This window comes from Lissotriton helveticus, chromosome 5_1 (genome assembly GCF_964261635.1).
Source record: "Lissotriton helveticus chromosome 5_1, aLisHel1.1, whole genome shotgun sequence".
NCBI classification, from domain to species: Eukaryota; Metazoa; Chordata; class Amphibia; order Caudata; family Salamandridae; genus Lissotriton; species Lissotriton helveticus.
Genome location: NC_136065.1, coordinates 135682481 through 135702395, shown reverse-complemented (window position 1 = coordinate 135702395; position 19915 = coordinate 135682481). Strand labels below are relative to the sequence as shown.

Below are 19915 nucleotides of genomic sequence, written 5' to 3'. Positions count from 1 at the left end.
GCATTTGTAGGTTTGTGAATCACATTTTGTTGTACGTTTAGTAGTGCTATAGTAGCAGTACTAAACGTACTACAAAATGCAGTTTGTGAATTGGCATAATTATGTGCACAGTAAGATATTTCATATCAGAATCTAAAGAGAATAAATGTGAGTCTATACCAAGCTGTTTGCCGCACTATATGGGTTCATAAACATTTTCATTTTCCCTTGCCTTCTCTGGCACGTTGTCTGCAAAGTTTCTTTTTATAAATTATATAGTGACATCACTATGCTGTGGATAATCTTGATAAATACATTAATGGAGCAAGACAATGAAATGTATTTTTTATAGGAGCAGGTAATGAATTGGGAATGGTAAGATATATTTTTCTTATATGAACCTTTTTACTTTTTGTATGTTATGTATATTGCAAATGTCTAGTGTAGATTACATTAAAGATATTTTGGTTAGTAATAATAAATGTACTTCAAACAGGTGCTGGAATGACAGATGGTTCCGGGGATCAAGTTCGAAGATCAGTATATGATTGACTCCCGCTTTCCTCCATCCATAGTTGTTGATCCCAAGCAAGAAGAGCGACTCAATGATCAGGAACCCGCCTCTGTACAACCTGAGCAGTGGCCAGGCGATGTGATCCTTGGACTGGTGGAAGACTGTAAGCAGGAGGAGAAACCCGTGTGAGTGGACTTGAAGAGCACAGATGAATGCAAGAGGCCACACAGATCAGGATTATGGAAGAACCCAAAACACATAATCAAGAAACCCATCACCAAAATAAAATTAGCAAGAAAACCCAAACAACATTTTTGGGGGTGGTGGACAGGAGGTGACCTTCACAGGAAGGTGGGAGGCTGAGTGGTGGCTTCAGGAGAAATTACCCCCAAATATAAGGAGCTAGGGCAATGAAAATGATAAAAACTAATTGTGGGAATTGCTAGTGGGGTAAAGGTAATGGATTGATTGGTAATGGGTTTCTTGGTTCTTTATTTTCCCATAGATTAATACAGATTATGTTCCCCCCAAATCCTGACAAGGACTAATGCTCTGAGCACATGGGACTCATTATGCTCTAGTCATGTAATCAAAAAAACAATAAAGTACAAAGCTACAACTCTGCAGATAACCTCCCATAGTTCACAGAAAATCTGTAAATATCAGATTAAAAAAAACCTAACCCATGGAATGGGGATTCCGCTGAATGTGCAAAAAATCAAGACCCCAAAGAATAGAAAATTCTTTTCTTGAGTCCCCTCACTCACCCAGGGTTGCCCCTAGGTGACATGCGTCATCCTTGGGGCCATCCCAAACAGCTGCTGCTTGGGGCTTAACTCACGAAACAGGGATTCCGCTGAATGCACGAAAAAACAAAACCCCTATCCAAAGAAAAGAACATTCTTTTCTTGAGTCCCCTCACTCACCCAGGGTTGCCCCTAGGTGACATGCTTCATCACTGGGGCCATCCCAAACAGCTTCTGCCTCGGGCTCCCATACACATATTCAAGCTTTCTTCAAATAAACCAGTTTTGCTCTCTCATTTTCATGGCTTGCTAAAAATAATCTTTTTCTGTTTTGTGTTAAAAACATTTTCCACAGCAGTAAAAATATTTTTGATCCATTTACCCTCAAAGATGGGATGGTCAGAGCCAAGCTACTTTCTAACAGTTCATGTACCTTGTAGCCCTCCTTTCAAGGCATTCCCTGCGGCGAGGTCTGTAAGGAAATGGAACACAAAAGACTGTTCTGCACCAGAAGTGTTCTACCACAAGCTATGCTTTGGGGGTAGTTTGCGGGCATTTAGCAGTTTTTATATCAGAGCTCATCTAGGTGTCAAGGCAGACAGGGAGCTTTTAGGGTTGTAAAATTGTCTTCCTGGCACTTTTCAATGTATACAAACAAAATTAACAACCTATGGTCCATTAACAAAAATCAGTGAAGAAAACACAGAAAGAATCAAAGAAAGCTCTCCTAGTAACATGCCTTGTGCTTCTGGGGCACTTACCTGTGAAGACAATCAGTACCATGAAAGCGGCGATCATACCACAGTATACACCAACGCGGAAGGTAGTCCAGACCGGCACTGACTGGAGTCAAAAAGAAAGAAGTGGAAGGAATTAACTCTCTCTCTTAGTCTGTGACACTGCCATTAAAGTAAAGATTCTCTAAGAGAAATGTCTGTTGTTGGATTCCTAAATCAGCATGCAAACTCTGGTTCTCCCCCAAAGTGTTCTTCTGGACTTTATGCAGAACTTTAAAAATGCCCTCTTTCAGATGTCTGTTCAAAAACCCAGACTTGGGTGCTTCCGTGTCTACCATGTTAAAAGGGGGAGCAGCAGGGGTGTAATAATAGGGCTATGCATCCCCTGCGGGGCAGTGGGGCCCCAACCCTTCAATGGGCCCCAAACCTTCAGGGTGGCTGTACAAGGCCAATGTACATCTATGAGATATGGGAGACTCAGGGCCCCTTTTCATATTCTGTGGGACATCCCCATAATTTTACATCATGCCTCTCGGGAGCACAGGCACTTTACTACTGGTTAGCAGGGTTACATTTTAAAGCCAGCAAAACTATATAGTCCAGCCAAAGGTGAAAAATCCAGGGTGACCACGCAGAAAATACCTGGATTTCCTACACTGTGCTCTACCATAAACCTAATCTGATCATCCCATACTGTTAGAAGACAGCACTTTCTTGTGCTGTGTGTCTTTCTGTGTTTCTCCTCACTTCATTTTTTTCTGGGAATATCACAACCCTTATTATGGACTACCGCTCTATCTTGGTGGTACCATTTCACGCCAAAGTCCTCGAGAAAGCGATCAATTGGCAATTCACAGAAAATCTGGAGAAAAACAATCTGACAGACACCTCCCAATCTGGATTCCACACCAACCACAGCACCGAACCCACCCTGATTGCAGCCTCAGACGACATCAGATCACTCCTGGACTAAGGAAAAGTGGTGGCCCGATCCTCCGTGACCTCTCAGCAACGTTCGACACCGTGTCACACCAAACTCTGATCAAAAGGCTTCACCACATTGAAATCCAGGGAGATGCCCGCAAATGGATCACCTCCTTCCTCACTGGAAAAACCCAGAGAATCAACCTTCCTCCTTTTACTTTCAAACCCATGTACACCATCAATGGCGTATCGCAAGGTTCATCCCTCAGCCCCACTCTGTTCCACACCTACATGACTCCCTTGGCCAACATCGTCAGATCACATGGAGTGAGCAACATTTCCTATACCGACGATAGCCAGCTTATCCTCTCGCTATCAGAAGACCCCTCTGCTACACTGATAAACTTCTGCAGGTTCATGACGGGCATCATCGACTGGATGAGAGACAACTGCATCAAACTAGGTAGAAGTGCTGATCTTTGGGAACAACACCTCCCCATAAATGACACCTGGTGGCCCCCCTTAATAAGGACACTCACCCACGCTGACCAAGCATGCTCGCAACCTGGGCCTCCTTCTGGACAGCAAGCTCACCATGACAACACAAATCAGCATTGTCTCATCTGCCTGCTTCCTCGCCCTTTGCATGCACCACAAGGTCTTCAAGTGGCTCCCCTTTGACACCAGACTTACCCAAGCCCTTGCCACCAGCAGACTGGACTACAGCAATACACTCTACATAGGAATCACCTTGCACCTCCTCAAGAGACTACAAACCATGCAGAACTCAGAGGCTAAACTCATCCTGGACCTCCCCAAGCAGACCCCCCCGCCACCTCAGGAGACTCCACTGGCTCCCCATCCAGAAGAGATGTCAGTTCAAGATGTTGACGCACACCTTCAAAGCCCTTCACAACCAGGGACCAACATACATCAACCTCTGACTGAACTTCCACCTTCCCTCCAGACACCTGCGCACTGCCTCCCTCTGCGTCGCCCACACACCTGCATCCACCACAGCAACAGTGGAGGACGCTCCTTTTCGTAAATCACCCTGAAGTCCGGGAACAACCACCCACTTCACCTCCAGACCTCATCATCTCTACTGGAATTCAGAAAATGAATTGAGATCTGGATACTCAACTGAGCCTCTCTTCAGCAATGCTTTCAGTGCCTGGACACCCTCACGGGTAATAAGACCCGCTTTACAAATCCATATTGATTGAGTGATTGATGGAAGTTTGCCGTCTGGGTGGTTTGGTTTCAGAGAGTGGAGGATTGGTCGAAGAGCATCAGAATCTCTGCCTCACCCATACCTTTCACTGTAATCACCCTGACAGTTGGGCTGGTTGATGCATTGTGAAGCATTCATTATTATCCAATTTTCTCTGCAACAGCGTGTATGTTTATTTGGACACCCTGTCAGTCCTGAGTCTCTCTCGCTCACTCTCTCTCTCTTGCTCCCTCGCTCTTCTCTCTCTCTCTCTCTCTCTCTCTCTCTCTCTCTCTCTCTCTCTCTCTCCTCTCTCTCTCTCTCTCTCTCTCTCTCATAGTATATCATGAAATGTATGCACATTTTACTATTTGAACCTCTCTGTTGCTTAAAACTTCCTCTGATAGGTTTCTAGATGTATCAGTTTGTCTGACCGGGCAGCTGTAGTTTTAGGTCGGGAGATGTGCCTTCAGCCCGTATCACATGGAGAACTTAAAGTGCACACATTGTCAGCACACATTCCCAAAAAATTACAAATTCAGAAACACCCATGTAAGTTGTCTTTTCCTTCTCATTGCAAGTAGCCTCATACTGCCTAGATGCTTCATAAATTATTTACTATTTTTGCAATTTAAGTATTATTCACATCTTTTGGATGATGCCTACTGTTTTTACTACCAAACAATTGGCAGAGTAGCTCATTCTCCTACAAAAAAACATGGTGATCGCAAACCTTTCTCTCTCTATCGATTTTACCAGACAGGGTAGTAATATTTTGATATGCCTGGGAGGGTTCCATGATGAAATATCGTTTACAAAAACACCGACCTACATAAATATCGTCGCAAAAACATCGTCTACTAAAATATCGTCACTGTATACTTAAACAAGATTTTACACTAATATCGATATTTTTTTATCGACTATTTTAATATCGTTAACAATTATATCGAATACATAAATATCGACTACTACATTATCGACTATCCTTGAAATAACATTACCATCTACACAAATATCGATAACACAAATATCGACTTACTTACTACTTAATACAATATACTAAAAATATCTACTTTTTTTCTATAACCTTAAATACACAATACCCTCAACAAATTTAATATATTAAAATTATCAACTGAAAATAATGCTTTAAATACATATAAATATATACTATATATTTCATAAATATATATATAAATAATTTAAATACACTAATTATTATAAACTTACTTAATAATTCTATTATACTCATTTTCAAATGGTATTATTAAGACTTCACATATTTATACATTTTTTAAATTAAATACTATAAATATGAAACACATACAAAACATATTTACATATATACTACAACTAAATTACTAATAAAACTGCCTCATTTAAAAATAACGGTTTTCAAATTCAAACTAAGGTTCTCATCCAATGAATTTAAATTACATATAATTAAACCAATCAAAATGAAGAATTACTTAACTCAGTACTATAAAAACAATTACATACTTAACTTAAATTACCTTTTTGGGCCAAAACTTTGAGAAAAACGGTTACTTTACTGAAGAGAAGAGAATACACACCTACAACAACTACTACAACACAGTCTACTACAACTCAAGTAAGTGAACTCCCATTTTATGTACTATAAAAACGTCAAGAAACTTAGCTAAACTCCCTTTACTAAGGAAATGCTCTCTCTTTTTTTTTAAATTGAACTAAAAAACCCTATCAACAACAGCCACAATAAATAAATAAACTAATATATGAAAAGCCTTATCAATGCCTACATAGAAATTTTGTAAATAAATAAAAATATAGCAAACAGAATTTAGAAATGACTTGATATGGTATGAGCTATAAATATATCCAATTATAATAAATTACTAATAGTAACACTTATTTTTTCAGATTTGACAAACTTCATCTACCAATCTGCATCTACACAAACAACAGCTTCAACTAAATTAAGTAAGTATACCCACTGTGGCAATTAATAATCAGAAAAGAGAAACAAACAATTATCAAACTATATTATTAATGACTACTGTTCTCTACCACAACTACAGGACATTCAACAGTGAAACTCAGAATATAAGAACAGAAAACATCAGAATAGCTTAAAAAACAACATTGTAAGTACATTTTAATGTCATATTTTAACCAACACATTAAAATAAATGTTTAACACTTTCACTAAAAACACATATATATGTCTTCACAGATCACCCTTAGAAATGGCAGAAGGAACTACTTTTATTACATCTCAAAAAGGGAAAATAATGCTCAGCTACATGGGTTATACCTACACCCAAGAAAAAGTCAAAGAGAATAAAACCCATTGGAAATGTAGTAAATATTATTCAACCGCATGCTATGGTAGAGCAACTACTGTCGATAACAATGTTGTAAATGTACGTGAGCATAACCACCCACCCAATGTAACAGAAGTCGAAGTAAGAGAAGCATTAGAGACACTTAGAGAAGCTAGTACAGGCTCCCAAGAAACAAGCACCACTATTTTGAAAAATGTTTTGTCCAAAGTCCCAGAACACGTAACTGGACAGTTACCTTCAATCCCCAACTTGAAAAGATTAATAGCTAAAACTAAGAGAGCTTCTGATCCAACTCCACCAGCACCTAACACTTTTGAAGAGATTAAAATATACCCAGAATATACTATTACTCATAATGAAGATAAATTCTTAATGTATGATAACCAAAGTCATGATAAAAGAATTTTACTTTTTGCAACAAATAGCAATTTACAAAAACTAAAATCGTGTGAAACATGGATGATGGACGGAACTTTTAAAGTGTGTCCCAAACCTTTCTATCAACTTTACACCATCCACGGTGAATACCAGGAAACTAATATACCCTTAATTTATACACTGCTGCCAAATAAAACAAATACAACCTACATAGAAATCTTAACAACAATCAAAGATTTTACAGATAATTACTACCCACAAAGAATCATAATAGACTTTGAAATAGCTATGATTCAAGCTATACTTAAAATATATCCACACACTGCAATACAAGGGTGTTATTATCACTACAACCAAAGTATATGGAGACACTTACAAAAATCCACTTTAAGCATAGATTATTCTACAAACAGTAACTTTGCTTACCAAATTAAAAAAATAATAGCACTGGCATATGTCCCAACAACAGAAGTGGCTAATTATTACAATTTATCAATTGACAGCCCTTTCTACCGCAGTAATGAGACAAAATTAACTCCCTTCTTAGACTACTTTGAAGACACCTGGGTAGGAAGATTACATCGTTCTGGTCACCGCAGACAACCTAAGTTCCAAATTCCATGGTGGAATGTGTACGCTAGCACTATAGCACAGAAAGCCAAAACCAACAACGCAGTAGAAGGATGGCATAATGCCTTCCAAGCCACAATAGGAAGAACACAACCAACACTTCATAAACTAATCCAAAGCATCAAAAAAGAGCAAAGCTACCTAGAACTAAGAATCGAGCAATCTCTATCAAAAATAGGTCCAAAACTAAGTAAACAAACATTAAATATGTACGAATACCTACAACAAAAAACAAGAATGTACCCAAGTATCCAAGGTCTAGAATACTTAGACCTAATTGCAAAATCTATCCTTTACCAAAATACAAATGGCAAACCATCAAACAATAAGAAACATATACAATTTTTTTTTTACATTAGTTAAATTATGTCAAGTAAAATTACATGAAAATAATTATCACAAGACATAATATAACTAATTAAAAAACAAATTCACCAATAAACATAATCCACCCCAAAAAATAAATACTTAATAACTTACGGTTCTGCAGCTGTAGAATGTGTTAAAAATAGATGGTTTCAAAACGAATCCAAGCAAAAGCAATCCACATCGTCAAAATAATCCCCACAAAATGCAAAAAAGATTCCAACGTAGCAATCCTCTGGATAAAGGAACCATAACAAACCCGAAAATAAATCACGATAAAAAACGCTCGTAAATCCCGAAAAATAAGGAAATGTATATAAACATTTCCCTGTATGTAAAAAAAAAACGAGATCAAATCCATCTGGTCACCAAAACGAACACCAATAAATAAAGCACAAACAAAACCCACCCGCAATAAATACTAAACCCACAAAGCCAAGAAATAACATATAAAAGGTAATAAAATACATAAAATAATACTTTAATACAAAACATTAACATTCCATCCATATTAAATAGCAAACTAAATACGCTATAACTAACGTTCTTCAATAACACGTACTTTTCACATAAACAGTTAAATAAGACACATAGCAACACATACACACTAAAACTAGCTAAATAAATTCTTTAAATTAACTAATAATTAATGAAACTTAAACTTACTTTAACAAACATGAAGCAGCTCCCAACCACGAGGTTCCGTCTTCAGAAATGACCCAAACAACGATGTAGATAGACTAAAAAGTGAACAACTCAAAACAAAATGGCAGCATAATAAAAACTAAAATAGGACTTAATCTCCATATTAATGAATGGAAAAATGTTTAAAAAATTGCTAATTATTTTTCATAAATTGTTATAATTTTCTAAATGTTTACACTAAACATATGAAAATGTAAAATATACAACAATTTTTTAATATAAAAATATATATAAAAATTATTGTATATTAAAAATATATTTATTAATAACATAATGTTTTTATTTATAATATACAAATGTGAACAATTTTATGTATATACTTTTGAAAATGCAAATTATATGTGAATTAATTAACATATTAAATTTTATTGTAAAATAATAAAATTTAATATGCTAATTAATAAAAATTTACTATGTATATGTTACAAATACTGCAATCTAAAATTTGAAAAAATGTTAAAGAAATTGTTTTCGAAATATTTAAATGTTTCCATCTACAAACAAATGTAACAATAAAAACTGTTTTTTTCACAAGACTATATTACTACTTTAATTTATAATTGTATAAACTTGTGATATAAATGTTGAAATGTTACAAACAAGATATCATTTTTTTAAATAAAATTTTTATTAAATATATAACTGTAATAATAATTACAAATATTATTAACAAAGAATTTTTTTTAATTTCATAATTTTTTTTAAAACTATTAACAATTTATTATTGTAACTCCAAATCCAACATAACTCAGGGAAAATGCTTGACAATAAAGCATAATAATTTACTAGTCTAACTCCAAATCCAACATAACTCAGGGAAAGTGCTGGACACTAAACCATAATAATTTACTATTCTAACTCCAAATCCAACATAACTCTGGGAAAGTGCTGGACAGTAAACCATAATAATTTACTATTCCAACTCCAATCCAACATAACTCAGGGAATGTGCTGGACAATAAACCATAATAATTTACTATTCTAACTCCAAATCCAACATAACTCAGGGAAAGTGCTGTTAAATAAACCATAATAATAATCTATTCTAACTCCAATCCAACATAAGTCAGGGAAAGTGCTGGACAGTAAACCATAATAATTTACTATTCTAACTCCAAATCCAACATAAATCAGGGAAAGTGCTGGACAGTAAACCATAATAATTTACTATTCTAACTCCAAATCCAACATAACTCAGGGAAAGTGCTGGACAGTAAACCATAATAATTTACTATTCTAACTCCAAATCCAACATAACTCAGGGAAAGTGGTGGACAGTAAACCAGAATAATTTACTATTCTAACTCCAAATCCAACATAACTGTAGGAAAGTGCAGGACAGTAAATCACAATAATGTATTAATCTTACTCACCCTTACCCCTATAAACTCAATGTAAAACTCCTACAAAAATATTTACATTAAAATAATCTAAATATTAATTATTTTCAAATTTAAATTTGTTTTTAAAATTTAGATTTATTTCCCCTAAAATATTTATTAAAATAATAAATTTACACACATTTGTACTATTACTACCCACCCTTATCCATTATAATCCAAATTACCCACTATTAAAACATTCACACACTTAATTTTAAAATAAAATGGACATTTCTAAAAGTATTTGGAAACTAAAAATTAAAATGTAGATTCATATTTTGTTTTAATGTCAATATAAATTTTGTAAAAATATTTACACTCAGTATTTTAATTTATTACCCAACCTTAGCACCTATTTAACCTACAACCCACTAATAAAAAAATCAAACTCTTAAATTAATTTGAATTATAAAATTTATATATATCAAATTTCAAATTTCAAATTTCAATTTTTTTTAATTTGTTATTTAATATTACAAAAACAAACATTTTTAAAATTACTACCCACCCCTATCCCCTACATAACTAACAACCCACTACTAAATCAATTATAAAAATTTAAAAATTCAAATTTCAAAATTCAAATTTCTAATTTTGAATTTTTAAATGTTTTAAAATATTAATAAATAAACCAAATATTTTAAAATTACTACTCACCCTTATCCCCTATATAACCAACAACCCACTACTAAATCAATTTTAACATTTTTAAATTTCAAATTTCAAATTTCGAAATTCGATTTTTTTTTTTTATTATTAATAATTAAACAAAATATTTTAAAATTACTACCCACCCTTATCCCCTATATAACCAACAACCCGCTACTAAATCTTTCACATAATTATTTTAAATATATTTGTTTAAATATCTTAATTATTTTCACTTTTCATTTTCTATTTTCTAAATTAATTATTTTCTTTCCTTAGATTTTTCATATAAACACAAATTTGTACACAAAATTTTTAAAATACTACCCACCCTTATCCCCTATAAAACCAATAACCCGCTCCTAAAAAATGTACTAAATTTTAATTAAATATATTTAATTTATTCAAAAAATAATAACAAAAAACATTATGTTACAATAAATTTTACATATTATTTACATTTTAATAAACAAATATAACACAACAAAGTATTATATCGATATTATATACATCGATATTTCTCATCTATATTCTATACAACGATATTTCTAAATGTCGATATTTCTGCTATTCTAAAAATTCGATATTTACTACATCGATATTTATTTTGACGATATTTAACAAAGTCGATATTCTTACCTCGATATTTCTGTTAGTCGATATTTTCACGTCGATATTCCAGCTGTATACCCCTGGGAGAAGCCTGGTTCTTGGACAAGGAGGATTTGCTTCTACCTTCAGGGCCCGATTCACAGAACTAATTTAAGACAAAATCCTAAACTCACTACCATTTTGGTAAATGTGTAAGTTACACAAAATGAATGTTACGCAAAATGAGTAAGTTACACAAAATGTGTAAGTTACATAAAATGAGTAAGTTACACAAAATGAGTAAGTAAGTGCCTTCTGTGAATACCAAAATGAGTAAGTGCCTTGTGTGAATACCAAAATGGTAGTAAGTTTAGAATTTTGTCTTAAGTTAGTTCTTTGAAACAGGCCCTAAGACACTAAAGACCCGAATTATATTTTTGGTGGATGGAGTATTATCCGTCAGCATTCCAGAGTAGTTTATGACTGCCATGCCGAGGGTAATCTGCCTGCCATATTTAGATATGTACGTCGAGCCAATAGACATATCTAGCATTTGTACGGAAAGACAACCCCTTCAACATGATGGAGCCATTCATCAGACTTTCAAGTTTGTTTTTTATTTTCAAGAACCAAACCCCAGAGTGGGATGTTGTTTTTGAAAATAAAAACAAACAATGCCCTTCACCATGGGAGTTATCTCCCATGGTGAGAGGGGCATTTTGCATTTTTCACTGCCCCTTACCGCTGGGGTTTTCATGGTGGAGAGAGTCAGTAAAAACTGACCTCTATGTCTGCTAATCTAAATTAGGTGGATGAACATTAAGGTCAGCCTCCGACCGCCCATACTCCATCGGGCAGTTGGAGATGTTTAACCATGGTGGAAATGGTGTAATCTCCACCATGATTACACCAAAGGTCTGCCCGCATTTAAATCGGGCAGGCAGAACATTATGTTGGCAAAAGGCTACTTCGTCAAGATGGAGTACACTTTCCGCCAATGTATAAAATCGGGCCCTAAGAGACAAATACCTCAAGTAATACTGATTATGGTTTTATATTAAATTAGCTTTAACCTGTTAAATTGCTGGTATTTTAGACGCTACCGGCGTTTGGATAGAACTGTTGTGCAGCGGAGACATTGAGCAGACCTGATGAGTCTACTGACAAGCTTACGTACTCCGAGGCAGATGAGATTATGATAGGAAACGGCATTGTTATTTCCTGATGAAGGGCTGAGATGAATGCCCGAAATGCATTGGATTGATTATAACAATGTCACATGTTAAATGTACAATGATCAAGAAATTCTGATGAAATGAAATGAAAAACAGATTACCGAAAGTGTAAAGAATAAAATCAACAAAGGATTGAATTACGAAAATTTGTGTTGGAACCCTCATTTTTTTAAACTGAGGGAAGATGGTGTGCCCATAGGGATGGGTCAAGTGGTTCACTAGAAACACAAGTGTTCATCAATATTGGACTTCCTGGGACGCTGGAAGTCACCTATGGAGCACCCGTAGCCATTCAAAAACATCGAGGATACTATTTGTAAAACAGCTGTGCATTCGCCTCAACATATTGACTTTCAAATTGCTGGTATTGGCCATTTTGAAAGGTATGCCAGAGTTACCAGAATATGTATTTTCCACTCCTCAGTAAGCAAAAATTGCATTTCATCAAGCATTTTAATAGCAAAGCCATTTAGAATTCCCATTGTCTTTAGCTTCTCTACAGGTGATTCTGCAAAAAACAATGATGCTTTAAAATCACCCATATTCATGCAGGCCCTCAGCCCCTTGTTCTGTTGTCCAAACATGCCTTTAGTCAGTACAGCGGGCAGTCCATGAATGATGACTACGCTGAATGAATGATGAATCCACTGGGATCTGTAGACCTCTGATGCTTGTTACAAATTCTGGTACCCATTACATACAAAGATGCTAATTTGAAGCGTTGTCCAACCTTGGTCCACAGGACTGGGCAGTGCTGGCATGCGCCCAGCTCCTGGTGTCCTATGGTGGACAATTGCGATTTGGCATTCTCTTTAAGCCCCTTATTCATTGGTAATCAGTGATGAGCAACACCATGCAGAATTCCTTTTATTATTATTATTTTATTATTTTGAAGCTTGTAGAGCGCGCGGCTACCCCCAACGGGGGTGTCCCGGCGCTTAGACTGTGAGCTAAAAGAGAGTAGAGCCTATAACAATGAGAATAGCCAGGTTTTAAGACGGCTACGGAAGAGTGTTTCAGAGGAAACAAATCAAAGATCTAAGGGGAGACTATTCCATAGTTTAGCCGTCATAACTGCAAAGGCTCTGCCGCCCGTTCTGGAGCGGCGAAATCGAGGGACAACAATGAGGCGCAGATTGTTAGATCGCAAAGATCGCACTGACTGAGATAGTGTTAGTCTCTTGCGTAAATAGTCCGGTCCCGTTCCATTGAGGGCCCGAAAAGCAAGAGTTAGCATTTTGAACTTAATACGACTCGCGATTGGAAGCCAGTGGAGTTCTTTACGGTAGGCTGCAACTGAGTGTCGTACAGGGATGTTGCCAATCAGCCTCGCTGCCGCGTTCTGAACAATCTGTAGGCGTTCAATTTGATATTGGGGGGCCCCGGCATAGAGGCTGTTGGCGTAATCCAGATGTGATGTTATTAAGGCCTGCGTGACCGTTCTGCGAGCGTCTAATGGCAAAAAAGGAAAGATCTTTCGCATCATCCGCAGTTTCCCAAAACAGGCAGCAGTGACCTTATTAATTTGGGGATTGCACGACAGAGTATCATCGAACTGAAAACCCAGATTGCGAGCAGTGTGAACAGGAATGGGGGGAGGATTCAGCACAGTCGGCCACCACAAGGTAGAGGAAATGGTAATTTTTTGCTTAAAAAACAAGACCTCCGTCTTGTCAGTGTTAAGTCGTAGATGGTTGGATGCCATCCAGGAACATACTTCACTCAGACAGTGGCGAAAACTGGCGAGACTGGAGTCAGAGTGATCTCTAAAAGAAAACATAAGCTGTGTGTCATCAGCATAAGAGATCACTCTGACCCCAAGTGACTCGACCACCTTCGCCAGGGGGCCAGATACACATTGAAAAACAATGGGCTCAGGGCAGAGCCCTGCGGCACTCCACAGACAAGGGGTTTACATTCCGATTGGAAAGGTCTAAGAAGGACCCTCTGCGTTCGACCTTGAAGAAAGGAGCTGATCCACGATAGAGCCGAACCACCCAGTCCAATCTGCTCCAGTCGATCTAGAAGTATCTTATGGGATAACGTATTGAAAGCGGCGGATAGGTCGAGGAGGACCAACATGGCCTCCTCTCCCCTATCCACACACTCTCGAATGGTCTCTGAGACTTCCAGGAGTGCCGTTTCAGTACTAAAGCCAGTGCGGAATCCTGACTGGGAATCATGAAGTATGACATTATTCTCCAGATATTCCGCAAGCTGAAGTTGAACGGCCTTTTCTAAAACCTTAGCTGGTTTAGGGAGGAGGGAAATGGGGCGATAGTTGCAGAATTGCAAGGGGTCAGCATTTGTCTTTTTCAAGATGGGGACTAGCATGGCTTCTTTCCAGACAGAAGGGAATTGGCCTAGCTGTAATGAGGCATTCCAGATAGAGACAAGAGGCTCTATCAGGAGGGTAGCTAGGTCACTCATAACCTTAGGGGGAGCTGGGTCTAAAGGAGAGCCCGATTTGCATTGAATAAACAATTTAAGTGCTGAGTCCGCAGCAAGTTCCTTAAAGGCTATCAAAGCAGGTCCTTTATCATTCTTATTTTTAACAGAGAAAGAGGGGTTGTGCTGGTAAAGGGACCACTGGAAAGGAGGAAGAAATTTTTTCAATTTTTTCTTGAAAATACTCTGATAGGCCGTTGCATAGGGTCTGACTGGAGATATTATTAGAGGTCATAGCGGGAGGCTTAACAAAATCTTTGACTATGTTAAATAGGGTTTTTGCCGAGTTGTCTGAGTTTTTGATTTGTAGGGCAAAAAATTCTTTCATTGCCGATTTTTTTAGTTTGATAAATTTCTTTAAAGCCATTCTGTAAGTGCTTTTAGCTTCTAGATCATAAGATAGTCGCCAGCTACGCTCAAGTTTTTTGCATCGGCTTTTTTCCTCACGCAGGGCTGCCGAGAACCACGGGGCTGAGGGGCGGGATCTTGCAGATGAAACAGGTAACGACGGTGCAGTGATATCGATGGCCGACACTAAGGCAGTATTAAACGTTTTGACGCAAGTGTCAATATCTCCTATATGGGGGTCCCAGGGGCATCGAAAGACAGGCTCAATGGCTGAACAAGTGACTTTATGCCATTTTCTCCTGTGGTCCTTTTTTAGTTCCACCAGGTTCGGTGAAGATGTCAACCGAATATCAAACATGAGGAGATAGTGATCGGACCAGGTAAGGGGTAGAGGAAAGTGAGTAGTAATGTCTGAGAGATTAGAAAAAATTAGATCCAAGGTGTGGCCCGCAGAATGCGTCGGGCCCTGGATCAGTTGCGGCAAACCTAGACTCTGTAGGGTGTCCACAAATCGGTTAGCCTGAGTACATGAAGTAGCTCCCACATGAAGGTTAAAATCACCCAATACAATGAAGTGTGGGTGCTTAAGAGATAGGTCCGCAATCAGATGGGTCAGCTGCGTTAGTGATGAGGCAGATGCCCTAGGCGGGTTATAAACCAGAATGCCAGTCAGAAAGACTGCTGCAGCGTCTGAGATAGAAAAGTGCATGGCTTCAATCAGCCCAATATTTGTGAGTTTTTTAATGGTCAGTTGGAGGTGGGTTTTAAAAATGATAGCAAGGCCGCCCCCCGTTTTTCCTTCGCGGTTAATACCCACAAAGCGGTAATCAGGAGGGGTGGCTAAATGGATGTCCGGGTTTGAAGTGTCTTTCACCCAAGATTCGGTGAGGAACAGTATGTCACATTCATGTGAGACAAGCGTGGTCCAGATTTCGCTAACATGACGAGGGAGTGATCGGCAGTTTACCAATCCGGCCTTAATGTATAATGGGGTACGAGAGGTAGTGTCAGAAGGACAGATACCTTCATTCCAGGGTGGGATAATCATGCTGCAATGCGTACAACGGAAGGAGCGGCCGTCTAAATTACTAGGTGGACAGCGAACAGATAAAACACAGGAACCAGATCTCAGTTGTAAAAGCTGTTCTCTGGTCCAACTTATTCGGCCGGTATTAATCAAATGGGCAGGGGGACAGGCCCTGGGCCCGGGCCAGGCGCGGACGGGCGCAGACGGGCTTGCCTTAGGCGCGCCTTCGGCGCGCCATCGGCGCGCCCGCTGCGCCCGCCCGCTGCGCGGACGGGAGGTCCGTTTGTTTTTATACATGGCGAGGAGGGTGGGAATCGTCCAAGAGCTGGACCGCTCTCCTGCCTTCCCCAATATGGCGGCGGCAATTCCGTGACTACCGTGGGACTAAACATGAAAAACAACCATTGGAGGCCAATCTTCTCAGTTCATCTTAAAGGAAACTACCTGGGCTGCTCCAAGCGGTGGGACCCTGAGTCTTTTCATAGCTTTCTGTCTGTCTCCTCCTTCCAGCTGGGTGGTGACTAGAGACTTCACACAGAGAGAAACAGAGTGTTAATGGTTTGCACTCATTTTATAACAAAGACATTTAAAGTGTTGGGTAAGACAGTATCTACATTTGATAAATCTATAACAGCACACACTGAAAGGATAATCTGTTGTTTTTGTCTTTAAAGCCCAAGAATCAAGAATTGTTAGCACAACTTATATCTGCAAAACACACTGTATGCGGTTGGTTGTTTCCACAAACTTCTGATTTTAGCCCTAAAATGCAGCCTGGGTTGAGAATTAGATGGAAATGATGGGTTCGTTTATGTTTAAGATTGTGTGATATATATATGTAGATGCTGTTTATCGAGTTGCTACAATAGGTTGCCATGGCAATACCATCTAACAGCGTATGAAGAAAGAAAAGTGCAACAGGGTAAAAAGGTCAGGTCAGGATTGCCCATCAGTGGAAAAGTTTCTGTAATCACTTGTTTGGGAGGCACTTTGTGCTCGTGACAAGGAATGCCCCCCCGCACACAGGTAGCCATGGAATAAGTGAAAAAGAGGCCCTACACTGAAACCACTTTTGCCAATCCTCATCGCAGTGGCTTTTGGCCAAAAGTAGTAGCTGTGGATGCAGGGCCTGAACTGCATCCAGACCATGCTCCCAACTTACAGTGCTGCCACCCCTCCATTGCGCATGCGCTCCAGCCAAGGGCAACAGGGGTTGGCCACAGGTCACGGCTGGCTTGTGGCCAGGAACTTTCACCCATCCAACTGTCTTGCCCTGTTCTGTTTACGTCAGGGGATGGCAGTAGGGCTTGGCTTGTTGTTTAGGCTCTGTGCTCACACCAGAAGGTGGATGCCCCCCTCCCCTGCTCACAATTTAGGATTGTCGTAGGCCTGACCTGTGCCTAGGCCCCAACTCCACACCCATTGGGCAGTCAGTCCCCACTGCACGTGGCCCTCTGAACTGGCTCTGCACGGCTCTGGGCTCTGTTGGGTGAGTGGTAAAAAGTTGAGTCTTGGAAGTACCGTTGGATGCTTGTGTGTCCTGTAGTTATGAGCTTTTGGGACCAAGTTATTACTATATTGAAGGGATGTTAATATTTCTTTCTAATGTGTTATGTTGTACATTACTGTGTGAAGTGACATTTTTTCTGTGCTGTTGTGTGCGTAGTGGCCCACAATTATGTGGCATATTTGTGTTGCACTGAGTTGGGTCTAGCTGAGTGGCGTTATAAAAGCATCGTCCCCTCCCTTCTAAATATGGTAAGTGGGTCATAATCACCCCCTCATGTCATCCTTGGTCTCCATCTATCTCCTTCGTGAGGCCTTTCAGGATTGAGCTGTCCCTAAGGTTACACAAACTTTAGGCTAAACTACAAAGCCAAACTACAGGCATTGACCTTGTCAGCAGAGCTATCTCTCAGATTAACAGATTAACAGATTTAACAGCCTAAAACCATGACTGCTTCTGAAGTTGCAAATATTTCCTGCATGATTGTTTAAACATCAGATAGCGGATGTATGACGTTACAACGCATGCTTTTACCACGCATGCCTTTACAACACAGGTTTTACAACGCAAGTCGTTAGAACGACTTGCGTTGGGGGGCGCTGGATAGTGAATAGTTTCACAGTAATTTACTATTCCAACTCCAGTCCCCGTGGATAGTAGGGAAGGTGTGGGATAGTAAATTAAACTATTCCCTATCCTAGAGCGCCCCCCGGCGCAATGCGTTGTAATAACTTGCGTTGTAAAAGTTGCGTCGTAATGGTAGTGCGTGGTAAAAGTTGCGTTGTAAAGGATGTTCCCCCAGATAGCTCAGTGAGTTGTCCAGATCACTCCCCGAATCACCACCACGGCAGTTACACATTTCAATCCAAGCCCAGGGATGTCTTTCAGCTCCTGCCTTCTCAATGCTTCGATGAATGCTGAATCAGATATTTTTAATGCAGAGATTCCAATCTAGCTGTTTTGATTACTTCCATCAGGTTCAGTTGTGCAGCAAATCTGCTTCATGCATACTGCATCCATACTCAGCCTCGTGCATAATCTTGCTCAGTGACTATGGAAATCTCTTTTTTCTCGCATCTCTTTTAAAACGTTTGACAGACTTCGAGTACTCCCTGTGTACTGCGTGTTTTTCCCACCCGTACTACACTGGTGAAAGTATGCATACCTGAATATGTGGTGAATGTGGCTATATCCAATAGCAAACGGAGTAATTTAGGCCCTCACTGAGAAAAGGTTGGGCCATTTGCGGAAATGCCATAATTTTGCGACTGTGTTACTGCAACGAATAATTGTGCATTATACGAAAACGTAGTTTTAAATGGGGACTAATGAAAGGCTGGTGTTGTTTTTGGTTCCTTTTCTTTATTTACAGGTGCCGCCTTAAAATGGCTATTCCATGCAATGAAGTGATGTTGCAGAATTTCCTGATGTGAACATTTCGCTTTTTCTCTAATTACAAAAATGTCAATGCTTAGCAATCCACTTACCACACATTTAACACAATGTTTAAATCTGCCCTTTCTGACACATCAGACTATTGTTTTATAAAAAAAAAAAACTATTATAAAGTATTTATATGTGGGCAAACTTTAAGCCAGGACAACTTCAGTGAGCATACTCCAGAAACCACCCTTCCATCCAGGTACGACAGCTGGCCAACCATCACAGGCTGGACACCGGCCACCACCAAAGACACCACCATGATCATGAAGGGCACCCACTCAAGACCCCCCATGAACCCCTGCCATCCGCACATCTTCCACAGAGCTGCCGCCGCCATCGCTATGTCGCACCAACAACGCTACCTTCGAGTTTGGCACCTTCCCTGTTGACTGGAAATGCAGAGAAATCAAGCCCCTCCTCAAAAAACCCTCTGCAGACCCGACAGACCTGAAGAACTACCAACCCATCTCTCTCTTTCCCTTCGCAGCCAAAGTCGTTGAGAAGATCGTCAACGCCCAGTTGACAAACTTCTTTGAAGAGAATGCCATCCTCAACCCCTTCCAATCCGGATTCCGCAGCAACTACAGCACCGAGACCGCCCTCCTCACCGCCACAGATGACATCTGCACGCTTCTCGACCAAGGCCACACCGCAGCCCTCATCCTGCTCGACCTTTCTGCGGCCTTCAACACCGTCTCCCACCTCACCCTTGCAGCCAGACTCCATGACGCTGGAATCCAGGAAACCGCCCTCGACTGACTCCA

At 39.3% G+C, this 19915-nt stretch overlaps 1 protein-coding gene across 1 annotated transcript in view; it reads right to left on the bottom strand.

Annotated features, from left to right (window-relative positions):
• Positions 1 to 19915, bottom strand: part of LOC144752416 (solute carrier family 53 member 1-like) — a 467914-nt gene that overhangs the window by 122237 nt on the left and 325762 nt on the right. Inside the window, exons 7-9 of the mRNA XM_078640349.1 lie at positions 16646 to 16729; positions 2001 to 2082; positions 467 to 654 (exon numbers count right to left, since the gene is read on the bottom strand). Coding sequence (XP_078496475.1) covers positions 467 to 654; positions 2001 to 2082; positions 16646 to 16729 — 354 coding nt within the window. The remainder of the gene's footprint in view (positions 1 to 466; positions 655 to 2000; positions 2083 to 16645; positions 16730 to 19915) is intronic.